The sequence below is a fragment of the Muscardinus avellanarius genome (genome assembly GCF_963383645.1).
Source record: "Muscardinus avellanarius genome assembly, chromosome: 5".
NCBI lineage: Eukaryota > Metazoa > Chordata > Mammalia > Rodentia > Gliridae > Muscardinus > Muscardinus avellanarius.
Window position 1 is genome coordinate 137,713,455 of NC_137790.1, and position 12,491 is coordinate 137,725,945.

At 45.7% G+C, this 12,491-nt stretch overlaps 1 protein-coding gene across 1 annotated transcript in view; it reads right to left on the reverse strand.

Moving 5' to 3' along the window:
* ACP3 (acid phosphatase 3) overlaps nt 1-12,034 on the reverse strand; it is a gene marked incomplete at both ends in the record, with an annotated part of 52,757 nt that extends 40,723 nt beyond the window's left edge. The window contains one exon of the mRNA XM_080696616.1: nt 11,930-12,034. Within this exon, the coding sequence (XP_080552742.1) occupies nt 11,930-12,034 (105 nt within the window). The remainder of the gene's footprint in view (nt 1-11,929) is intronic.
* Between the last annotated feature and the right edge of the window lie 457 nt (nt 12,035-12,491).

A 12,491-nucleotide genomic window follows, 5' to 3' on the forward strand; every position in this document is an offset into this window, starting at 1 on the left:
TTCTCCTGAGAGAAGAAAATAAAATGGGCTTTTATTAATGATAATCTTTGTGCATGGAGAGATTTTCAAGACTTAGAATGTGCTCTAAAATAAAAAAAGTGGAACTTAATCTCAAGAGCCAAGGTCCCTTCCAGGATTCCCAGAGTCATCCCAAAGCGTGCGGACACACACACACACACACACACACACAGTCTGGACAGAATGCTGGTGGAGAGTGAGCCTTCTGGGTATAAAGGGAAGCAGTGTGACAGCGCACCTACGCTCACCGTGAGGAAAGTCGGACAGGACTAACAAGACTTCTCTGTGGCCCAGGAAGAGCGAGAGGCCTTCAAGAAAGGGAAGTGGTGTAGACTGCGCGTTATGTTGTGTGCGAGCCGCACGGCACAGCAGAATAGGCCTGGCTTCCAGGGGCGGAGGCCGGCTTCGAAGGCCTTGCCCTGACCAGGCCAACTCCGTGACCCTGGGGAAATGGGTTCTCTGAAAGTTCTGCACGCTCAGCCTGGTGTGGTGGCTCGTGTCTGGAATCCTAGGACTTGGGAGGCTGAGATAGGAGGCTTGCAGGTCTGTGGCCAGCCTCAGCGGCTTAGTAAGACCTTCTTTATATAAAAAAAATTTAAAATAGGGCTGGGGGTATATCTCGGGGGTAGAATGCCCCCTGGGTTCAACCCCTAGCGCCACAAAGGAAAAACAAGAAAGAAACACCTCTATTATCTTTCTCCGTGTGTGTGTGTGTGTGTGTGTGTGTGTGTGTGTGTTGCTGGGGATTGAACCTAGGTGCTGTATACCTCTTAGCTATACCCTGAGTCCTTTTTCAATTTTCTAAAACAGGGTCTCAGGTTGTTCAGTCTCCCTAAATTGCTAAGGCTGGCCTCAAACCTGTGATCCTCCTGTCTCAATTTCCCAAGTGTCACTATGCCTAGCTCATCACCCCTCATTTAAAAAAAAAAAAATATATATATATATTTAAAATATATATATAATATATATATATATATATATATATATATTTTTTTTTTTTTTTTTTTTTTTTTGTGGTCCTGGGGGTGGAACCCAGAGGCACTCTACCTCTGAGCCACACCACCAGCCCTAGTTTTCTTTCTTTCTTTCTTTCTTTCTTTCTTTCTTTCTTTCTTTATCTATTTTTGTGGTCCTGGGGATGGAACCCAGGGGCATTCTACCTCCTAGCTACACCCTCAGCCCTAGTTTTTATTCTTTATTTTGAAACAGGGTCTCACTGAGTTGCAAAGGGCCTCACTAAGTAGCTGAGGCTGTCCTCAAACCACGATCCTGCTGGGCATGGTGGCGCACGCTTGTGATCCCTGCGCTTGGGAGGCGGAGACAGGAGGATCGCGCAGGTTCGAAGCCAGCCGCGCGCGCTGGCTTAGGAGACCCTGTTTCCAAAATGAAAATGTAAAAAATAGGTCTGGGAGTGTAGCCCGGAGGTAGAAGGGCTTCCAGGAACCCCAGTACCACCAAAAAAAAAAAAAAAAACAAAAAAAAAACCCCACGATCCTCTTGTCTGAACCTCCCAAATGCTGGGATTATAAGCGTGCGCCACCACGCCCGGCTTTAAAAAAATATTTTTTTTACTAAAGTATTATAAGTATACATCATACTGAGATCCAAAGTGATGCAAATCTACCCAGCACTTGGGGTGTTTCCCTCTGGATCCCCCGCCTCCTCCCACCCTCCCCGACGTTAGTGCGATTGGTAAGGACCCCTTCATATGCGGACAGAACATTATTTGAACTGTCCTCTCCCTCAAACCTTTCCCCTCCCCCACCTCTTCCACTGTTCTACTGCGCATGCGCTCTCTCTCTCTCTCTCTCTCTCTCTCTCTCTCTCTCATTTATCTGAAGTCCCTCTTGCTCCCTCTTTTCTAGAGAGAAATGTCCTCCCCTACTTTTATTTACCTAAGAGCAATAATTAGTTACTCCTTTGGATTTAGGATACTTTAAGATCTTTTTTGGTGACACCCTCATTGGCTGAAATGTCTTGAGCCAGATACAATTTCCCTGGTCAGCTCGCTACTCTGAAGATATGAAAAATGCCTGGGCAGAGCCCGGGGAGAAGCTCCCTCCAAGCAGAGAACTGACCTCCTCGCTGGCCCGGCACCAAGGCTCCACGTCAGCGCTCGCCCCAGCAAAGGGCTGGGAACAGCCTGCAGGTCTCCAAAGACAACTTAGAGTTCCTTTACCCCAGTGATTAGAAGCCACAGGTCAAGGAAGAGAGACTGTAGCGCTGTGTATAAAAGCTGAGGGAGAAAGGTCTGGTTTCTGTTTTTCAGTGGAGAGTTTCGTGGATATGCCAAGCCAGTCCACCAAAGATGTCCAGTTCCAGCTCGTGTGTGTGTGTGTGTGTGTGTGTGTGTGTGTGTGTGTGTGTGTGATCCCAGGGACATTCTACCTTGGAGCTACACCCCTAGTCTGATTTTATTTTTTATTTAGAAACGGTCTCACTAGGTTGCCTAAAGTCTCACTCAATTGCTAAGGCTGACCTCAAACCTGTGATCCTCCTGGCCCAGCCTCCCAAGTACTGGGATCGCAGGTGAGTGCCACCATACCAGGTTTTCAGCTTCTTCTTATTACTTTTCTGTAACACTAAGATAATATTATATGCCTTATGGATTCTAAATACATTTTAAAAAGTGCCTGGCATCTTAGTGAGTGCTGGTGATCTGTTAGTTATCATTGCAATTCTCCTTTAAGAGAAGTATAAGGGGGAAAAAGGGTTATGGGTCTTGAGAAGTCCATGCTTTTGGTCAAAGGTACTGTTCAAACACAAACAATAAAGCCAAAAGCGAGCCCAAGGGCCACGAGATGGAAGTCTGTCCCAGCCAAAACTCAGGCAGGAAGAGGAAGTCACTGTGGAAAATCTGTTTAACTCTTGATCACATTTTGTATGTGTATTTTTCCAGTTTTCATTGGGCCAGTGGCTCAACAATTTGGAAAGAAAACTGCCCAAACTTAGAAGATGTTGAAGCCGGGCGTGGTGGCACACGCTTGTAATCCCCGTGCTTGGGAGGCTGAGACAGGAGGATTGCACATGTTTGAAGTCAGCCTCAGCTACCTAGTGAGGCTCTCAGCAACCTAGTGAGACCCTGATTCCAAATAAAATATAAAATAGGTCTGGGAGTATAGCTCAGAGATAGGACGCCTCTGGGTTCCACCCCCAGTACCACCAAAAAAAAAAAAAAAAAAAAAGATGTTGAAGTATTTCATCCTTTGAGACCAATTAGAATAACTGGGGGGTGGGACGGACCCCGGCATCTTAATTAACTGGTCATGTGCACATTATAAAACATACCTGTGGAAATTGTATTAGGATGTACATGTTAATATTAGTTACAGTGTTTGAGCCATTAGCCGGGTAGTCATTTTAGTGTATTAAGCCTCACGATGACTCCATGAGGAAGTAACATCCCTGTGTTTACCAACGATGAAACCGAGGCCCAGACAAGCCAAGTTACTCATCCGAAATCACACAGCTAGTCAGAGGTGGAGCTGGCGGCCATTCAACCGCAGGTGGTTTTAAGGTCAGGCGTGGTGATGCACGCTTGAAATCCCAGCACTTGGGAGGCTGAGAGAGGAGAATGGCATGTTTGAGGTCAGCCTCAGCAAGTAGTGAGACTCATCAACCTACTGAGACACTATGTCAAAATAAAAATAAAAAATAGGGCTGGAATATAGCTCAGAGGTAGAATGCCTCTATTTTAAACCCTGAGTACCAAACCAACTAACCTAGGAGGTCTGGTTCTTGTACTTTTTTGTGTGTATATGTGGTGCTGAGTACCAAACCCAGGGGCATTCTGCTTCTGAGCTATACTCTTAGCCCTAATTTTACTTTTTGTTTTGAAACAGGGTATCACTATGTTGTTGAGTCTTCCTAAATGGCTGAGTCTGGTCTCAAACCTGCGATTCTCCTGTCTCAGCCTCCAAAGCACTGGAGGCGTGTGCCACCATTGGTGTAGTCCAGAATACGGTAAATTTCTTTGGTATTTATACTTCATTTTCCTCTTTGTTTAAATGTTTAATGCCTTTTATGTATTCCTTCTACCTGGCCTCAGTTTCTTTCTAGTAACTTAGATTGGAATATACAGGATCAGATCCAGGCTTAGTGGCACAAATTTCACTAATGTGGGAGGCTAAGACAGGAGGGTCACAGGCTCAAGGCCAGCCTCAGCAATGTAGCAAGACTCTGAGCAACTTAGTGAAGTTCTCAGGAACCAAGCAAGACCCTATTTCAAAATAAAAATAAAATAGGGCTGGGGGTGTGGCTCTGAGGTAGAATGCCCCCGGGCTTCATCCCAAGTACCAAAAAATAAAAAGAAAATTAAATTTTAAAAAAGGAGACGGAAGAAGAAAGAGAGGGAGGGAAGGAAAGAAAGAAAGAAGGAAGAAAGGAAGGGAAGAAAGAAGGAAGGATTCTTGTAGAATAGTCCAGCTCACAAAGACAGAAAGCAGACTGGTGGTTGCCAAGGGTTAACGACTGTTATTTAGGGGGTAGGAAGTTTCATTTCTGCAAGATGGAAAGCGCCCTGGAGACTGGGTGGGGTGATGATGGCACAACAGATAGATGTACTGACTGTCCTTCAACTGGACCCTTAAAAATGGCTTCCATAGTAAACTTTATGTTACTATTCTAAAAAATAATAATCAAGGATCATCTGGGTTCTATCCAAGAAGTTGGGAAGCTTCCTTTCTGAACTGATGACTCCAGCAAGAGCTTGACATTTACTATGTGGTTCACAGCTCATGCGTGCGTGGAATCCCAGTACTTGGGAGGACGCAGGTTCTGGACCAGCCTCGGCAACTTAGTGAGATGCCATTTCCCAATAAAAAAATTAAAAAAATGGCTGGGGGTGTAATTTGGAGGTAGAATGCCTCTAGGTTCATTCCCCAGTACCACAAAATAAGTAAATTGATCAATAAAAAGTTAATCAATTGTGATTCATGTCCTCATGCTGATCACGTCATTGGATCCTACAGACAACTCTGTTGCCTAGGGAGCAGAGCTATGATTATCATCTCCGACTTTAAGCCTGGGAGACTTGAGACGACCCCTGCATGAAGGAACCCGTCTGCATCCCGATCCTGGTAAATGATGGCGGAGCCTAAATTAATGAAAGTTGAATGCCTGCCTAGGTGTGGCCATCAACTTCTAGCAAAAAGCACTGGAGAAGTAATAAGGGGAGTGGGCTTCCGGCCACAGTTCCGAGTAGGAACTGGGCAGGACGGGAAGGTCGACTGGCCCTGGGAATGTGTGGCCTCACTTGGATTTGTTCAAGCACAACACGAAAGTAACTCATCCCTCTGAAGAGATGGGGCAGCCGGGCGTGGGGGCAAATGCCTGTTATCCCAGTACTTAGGAGGGTGGGACCAGAGGATTGCAGGCTCGAGGACAGCCTCAGCTACTTAGGGAGACCGTCAGGAATCTCATGAGACCGTTTCCAAACAAAAAATTAAAAAGGACTGGGGGTGTAGTGAGGAGGTAGAATGTCCCTGGGTTCCATCCCCAGGATGAGAGAGGGAGAGGGAGAGGGGGAGGGAAGGGGAAAGGAGGGAGATGGGGGGGGGAGAGAAAGAAGGAGAGAGAGAGGAGACTGTTTTACACCTGTAGGCTCTTTCCACCAAGGATGTCTTTGTCCCTGGACTTGGGTAGGAATTCTGCAGGAATTCAATTATGAAGAACAGAAAGCTGCTGCTTGGTGTGAAATGAGTGGGCAGATAGATGAAAGGAGATTGGCCCTGAGTCATAATTATTGAGCTGGTGGATGCGAACATGGAGATTTACCAGTCTTTTCATTCTCTCTCTCTCTCAAGTTAAAAACAGCCATTCTCCAAAGGTGCTCTGGGAATAAAAAGGGGAAACAGATGCCATTGTCGCTTCAGGAAACAATTTACTAAGTCCTTTCCTTGAGAGCCACAGGACACAGTAAAGGCTTGGAGGAGCACTGTATTCAAGAGTCCTTTTAACACAGTTGTAGGGAGTGTGTGTGTTTGTGTGTGTGTGTGTTTCTTTTGTTTTTTTAACTGGTGATGATCTGTGCGTGGTGGCACATAATTGTGATCCTAGTACTTGGGAGGCTGAGACAGGAGGATCACAGGTTTGGGGCCACCCTCAGGTACTTAGTGAGGTCCTCTGCAACTTAGTGAGACCCAGTCTCAAAATAAAGAATAAAATATAGGGCTGGTGGTGTAGCTTGGAAGTAGAATGGCCCTGGGCTAAATCAAGTACTGGGTTCAATAAAATACTGTAAAACATACAAACAAACAAATGATGAATCCAGGGCCATCCTACCTCTGAGCTATAACTCTAGATCCTTCTTTTTTCTTTAACCTTTTCCTTCGAAACAAGGTCTTCCTAAGTTCCTAAGACTGGTCCTGTAGCCTTCAGTCCTGTTTCAGCTTCCCAAGTACTAGGATTTTTTTTTTCTTCTGTTGGCAGTGGTACTGGGGGTGGAACCCAGAGGCTTTCTACCTCTGGGCTATACTCCCAGACATATTTTATATTTTATTTGGAAACAGGGTCTCACCAAGTTGCTGAGAGCCTCACTAGGTACGTGAGGCTGGCTTTGAACCTCTGCAATCCTCCTGTCTCAGCCTCCCAGGCGCGGAGATTACAAGCATGCACCACCACGCCTGGCAGTACAAAGATTATAAGTATATACTGCTACAACTGGTTAGCTTAACCCACATTCTGAATAGACTTTGGAAGGTCATTTTTAAAAATTTTTTTCCTCATGCAACACCTGCTAATAAGTGGTGAAACTTGCATTTCACTGGATGCGCTTCGGTGAATCTGTTTTAAGAGATCACATTATATCTGATGATGAACGAGGGCCCCCCCCCTTTTTTTTTTTTTTTGCAGAACTAGGGATGAAACCCAGGGGCATCTACCTTTGAGCTCCACCCCCAGCCCTAATTTTTATTCTTTATTTTGAAACAGGGTCTCACTAAGTTGCAGAGGACCTCACTAAATAGCTGAGGCTGGCCTTGAACTCGTGAACCTGTGATCCTCCAGTCTCAGCCTCCCAAGGATGGGGATTATAAACTTGTACCACATGTCCAGCTCATTTTCTACTCTTCTTGCCAACACGGTTTTTCAGAATTGGAAAAGACTTGCTTATTTTTCTCGGATCACTGAAGACAAGCAAAGAAACCATTGAATGATCCCGAGTCGGGTTAATACAGTAAGCCTCACAGGGATCTCGGAGCAGAGCCTTGTGCCCGATTTTATACACACAGCAGAGACAGACTACAGCCAGTGATTAGGGACGTGGCCCCTAGAGTCATTGGATTCAAAACCGTCTTTAGGCTGAGGGTGGTAGTACACACCATGATTTCCAGTACTTGAGAGGCTGAGACAGGAGGATCACAGGTTCTCGGCCAGCCTCAGCTACTTAGTGAGGCCTTCCGCAACTTGGTGAGACCCTGTTTCAAAATAAAGAATAAAAGATAAGTCTGGGGGTGTCGCTCAGAGGTAGAATACCCCTGGGTTCCATCTCTGGTTCCGCAAATAAATAAAATAAGAAAAAATACTCTCTGCAGATGTGTAACGCAAATATAACCAGTTGTTTTTATCTAGCAACTCTACTTCCTAGAATTGTTGAAAGGATTGTGTGACAGAACACACCCTGGACTCTCAAATCAGGGCCTGGCATATGGTATATACTCAGTTAACGACTGGTTATTTTCATTATTATGACCACGTCAATCATGGGCTTCTTTCTTTCATTCTGATTCTTCTAATAATTTTCTAAGGATTTTTCCTGGCATACAATTTAACCGTTTATAGTCAAATACTCTCTATTTGACTCCAGTCAACTTCTCTATAAAAAGAAGAAAGTGTTATCTTCTGGCCTAAGTCATTGCAGAGAAGTTGTTTTGTTAAGGACCAAGGGAGAGCTGGGGATGGTGGTAAGCTTCTATAATCTCAGTGATTGGGAGGCTAAGACAGGATAGATTTGAGGTTAGTCTTAGCACACTAGAGACACTTTCAGCAGTTGAGCAAGTTTGTTTCAAAATAAAGAAAAAATGCTAGACATGGTGGTGCACGCCTATAATCCCATTTACTTGGAAGGCTAAGATAGGATTGAAGGCCCCAAACCAGCCTCAAAAACTCAGTGAGGCTCTTGTTATATTAACTAATTAATTAATTTGTGATACTAGGGATGGAACAGGGGCCCTCTACTTCCAGGATACACCCCCAGACCTATTTGATACTTTATTTGGAAACAAGGTCTCACTAAGTTGCTGAGAGCCTCACTAAGTAGCTGAGGCTGGCTTCAAACCTGCACTCCTCCTATCTCAGCCTCCCAAGTACTGGTAAGTACTGGTATTCTAGGCGTGCGCCACCACGCCCGGCTGAGGCTCTATTAATTTAGCAAGACCTTGTTTGATTAAAAAATAAATAAATAAAGCCAGGCGTGGTGGTGCACACAACTTAGTGAGACCCTGTTTCAAAATAAAGAATAAAAAACAGAGCTGGGGGGGTGTAGCTGGGAGGTAGAACTATCCCTGAATTCAATCCCAGGAGGAGGAGGAGCATGAGGAGGAGGAGGAGGAGGAGCATGAGGAGGAGGAGGAGGAGGAGAAGGAGAAGATGAAGGAGAAGAAGCAGCCTAAAAGTGAAGCTCAGTGGTAGAATACCCCTAGGTTCAGTTCCCAAAACAAACAAACAAATAAATAATAAAAAAGGGCCAGGTGTGGTGGCGCACACTTGTCATCCCAGCATTCGGGAGGCTGAGACAGTAGGATCATAGTTCACTGATAGTCTCAGCTACTTAGCGAGGCCCTCTGCAACTTAGTGAGACCCTGTTTCGAAATAAAGAATAAAAAATAGGGTTGGGGGTGTAGCTCAAAGGTAGAATGCCCCTGGGTTCCATCCCCAGTATGGAAAAAAAAAAAAAAAGGCGGACTGGGGTCTAGAAGTAGAACACCCCTGGGTTCCATCCCCAGGACCACAAAAGAATAGGGAGGGGCAAGGAAGATGTATTAAACAGCCCTTCCTTTACCATTAATGTAGGGAGAGTAGTTAACCTTAGCTTCATGCAATATTTGTTAAATTTTTGGTTCCATGAGAGCTACCTTTAAAGTCTGGTTCTCCTTGGGAAGAATTAACTTGTAGTTCCTGAATACAGTTTAACCAAGAGTGAAGAGGGAGAAAGAAATCTGGGAACAATTTGGCAGCTAAGGGACATTAGCCTGAGCTGCGGAGTAAACATGCAGGAGAGAATCTCCCGCGTCGAGCACCCTGTGATACCTTAAAGGAGACTGCGGCTCAGTCCACTAGTCCCGGGCCCACACTGTGTCAGGAATGAGAGTGCAGGACAATTTCTACCACCCCTATACTTTTGTGTGTGTGTTGTACTAGAGCTTGAGCCCAGGGGCATCCTACCTCTCAACTACACCGCCAGTCCTATTTTATTTTTCTTATTTGAAAACAAGGTTTTAGGAAGGATCTAAGTTGCTGTGAGCCTTGCTAGGTTGCTGAGGCTGGCCTTGAACCTGCGATCTTCCTGTCTCAACCTCCCAAATACTGGGATTACAGGCGTGCACCACCATGCTGGGCTTCTACTTTTTCAATGTACATTGGCAAGAAAACAGTGAACCAAGTAAAAATCTTCGTCCCAAGGGTGTCCCCATAGAAGCTACATAGCATTATGCTATTTTTTTTTTCCAACACAGAAGTCTGACAGCTGGCAAATTCCTTGGCCATTAACTGTTGACATGTTTTCTATTATTCTCTTTTTGGGGGATCTGGAAATTGAACCCAGAAGCATCCTACCTTCGAACTCCACTCTCGCCCTATTTTATATTTTTGTTTGGAAACAGGGACTCACTAAGTTGCTGTATAACAGCAAAAGTTAAACGGAAGCAAGCTGGAAAGGAGAAAAAATATAGCTTTAAAATTTAGGAACTTCATTTTCTATATCCCGCAAGGTCTGTTCTTTCTTAGGCAAAAGTATTCAATAGGCCCATACTTTTATTTTTTTATTTTTCTATTTCTTTCTTTCTTTCTTTTTTTTTTGTGGCACTAGGGGTGGAACCCAGGGGATTTTCTACTTCTGGGCTACACCCCCAGACCTATTTTATACTTTATTTGGAAACAGGGTCTCACTAAGTTGCCGAGAGCCTCACTAAGTAGCTGAGGCTGGCTTCGAACCTGTGCGATCCTCCTGTCTCAGCCTCCCAAGCGCGGGGATTATGAGCCTGTGCCACCACGCCTGGCTGGAGGGCCCTTACTTTTAAAATCATAATGGCCTATCTCTCCACCTAAAATTCCTGTGATTTGTGGTAAACAAAGGATATCTCCCAAAAGTAGGCATCACCCACCCACCAGCACCTGACCTCAAACCCCAGGGACTAAGTACTAGGGACTGAGTATTAAGTAGCAACACCAACACAGCAGGGCCCTGCACACTGGATAAGCTACCTGCAAGTTTCTGCTTCTGTAAGCCTGCTTGCTTTTTTCAGCATAATAGATGGATCACCCCCTCGTGATTTTCTCCCTTATAAGCCCCTACCCCGCAAGTCAGGGCACCCCTCTAGTCAGATTTCTGGCCAGCTGGTGACGGCTTCAATTGGCACATTCCCTAGACCCTCGGGTCTCTGATTCCTGTAAACCTGCATACAACAGCCGAGGCTGGTCTTGAACCTGCGATCCTCCTGTCTCAGCCTCCCAAGTACTGGGACTCCATGTGTGCGCCCATGGTGAAGTAAAGATCTACTCACTTTTGCTCTAGCAAATAAAAAATGAAAAATGTGGGAAGGAGAAAGAGGGCCCGAGGACCTGCAAAAGACAAGGAGAGGTTTAGAGGCACAGACAGCAGAACAGAGGAAAGGAAAAAGGATTCGAGACAAGCCATAAAATCAGAGACCCCACATCGCGAGGTAAACCCTCTTTACCCCGGAACTGTCTTTCCACGCATTTACAGCCTATTTCCTGTCCCTAACACCAGGCACCAGCCACCCTCCCTGGCCCTTTCCGAAACCGTCACAGTATCACAAGTGGGTAACGATCATTTTAATGACCAACTAAGTCCACATATCGGGAAGGCAGCCTAAAACTCGGAGTTTCTCTTTTTATGCTTCAAAGGCTGCTTACAAATATTTATTCCAATTTTCTAATATGCAGTAGCGGTAGAGGCTAGCAGGGCATGGTGGTGCACGCCTGTAATCCCAGCACTTGGGAGGCGAGACAGGAGAATTTCAGGTTCAGGGCCAGTCTCAGCAAGCAGCGAGCCTCTCAACAACCTAGTGAGACCTTGGTTAAAAAAGAAAGAAAGAAAGAAAGAAAAAAAAGGGGGGGGGACTAAGAGCATAGCTTGTAGGTAGAAAGCCCCTGGGTTCAATCCCCAGTACCAATAAAATTAAACAAGTGAGTAAATAAGAGCAGAAGAGGCTACTAAATTCAGAAAATGTTCGCTCTTGGGTTTGCAGACAAGTAATCATTGCATTGATGAGGCCAGGTTAGCTTTGCTCCTGATCATCTGAATACATAAACAGCGCCAGCTGTGGCTTCTCCTGGATGGGTGTGGCTGTCAAAAAGGAATCAGAATTCAGGGCAGGTCTAAAGAAAGAGTAAATAAATAACATCAGCAACAGGAACGGAATGGGGGGGGGAGAAAGAGAGAGAGAGAGAGGGAGAGAGAGAGAGAGAGAGAGAGAGAGAGAGAGAGAGAGAGAGAGAGAGAGAGAGAATGAATATGAATATCAAGCTAGCGCCCTCTTTTTTTTTTTAGGTTCAGGACTCGTTATTTCTTCATTAAGAGGAACTTGCAAAACTTGATGTCTGGCCTCCGGAGGAGTCTGCCCAGAACCTAGTCTCCCAGAGGCGGCGGCAGAATGAAACCCGACACTAGGCTTTTCAGCACCCTGCCAGCCCCGCAGTTTTTAGGAGAAGCCTAGGACAGAAGCAGACTCACCAGCGTCACGAACTTCAGCTCTCGGGCCAGCACTGCGGGGCCCAGCCCCAGGCAGAGCAGCAGCCAGCCCAGGGCCGCGCGGACCCGGACGGAGCCCGAGTCCATGCCGGAGCGGCGGGAGCTGGGTCCAGGCTCCACTCCCCAGCGTCGGAGGGAAGGTATTTAATAGAGGGGTTGCCTGGGAGGCGGGGCCGCACTCATAAATAGTAAGATGTCCAGGAAGCTTGGGCGGAGCTTTGCATTTAAATAATGTCTCCTAATTTCGGCCAGGGTCACAGTGTCCTTTATCGTATTTAGAACCCTGAGGCTCACCCCAGGGAAATCACTGTTGCTCAAGAGATTATAGGATAGTTTGCAATCTTTTCTTTTCTTGTTTGCAGTCTTTTTCTTTCCTTCATTCCTTTCCTCCCTCCCTCCCTCCTCCTTTCCTTCCTTCCTTCTCTTTCTCTTGTGCTGAGGACTGAGCCCAGATTTTAAAAAATTATTTATTTATTTATTTATTTATTTATTTTGCGGTAATGGAACCCAGGAGCATACTACCTCCAAGCTATACCCCCCACCA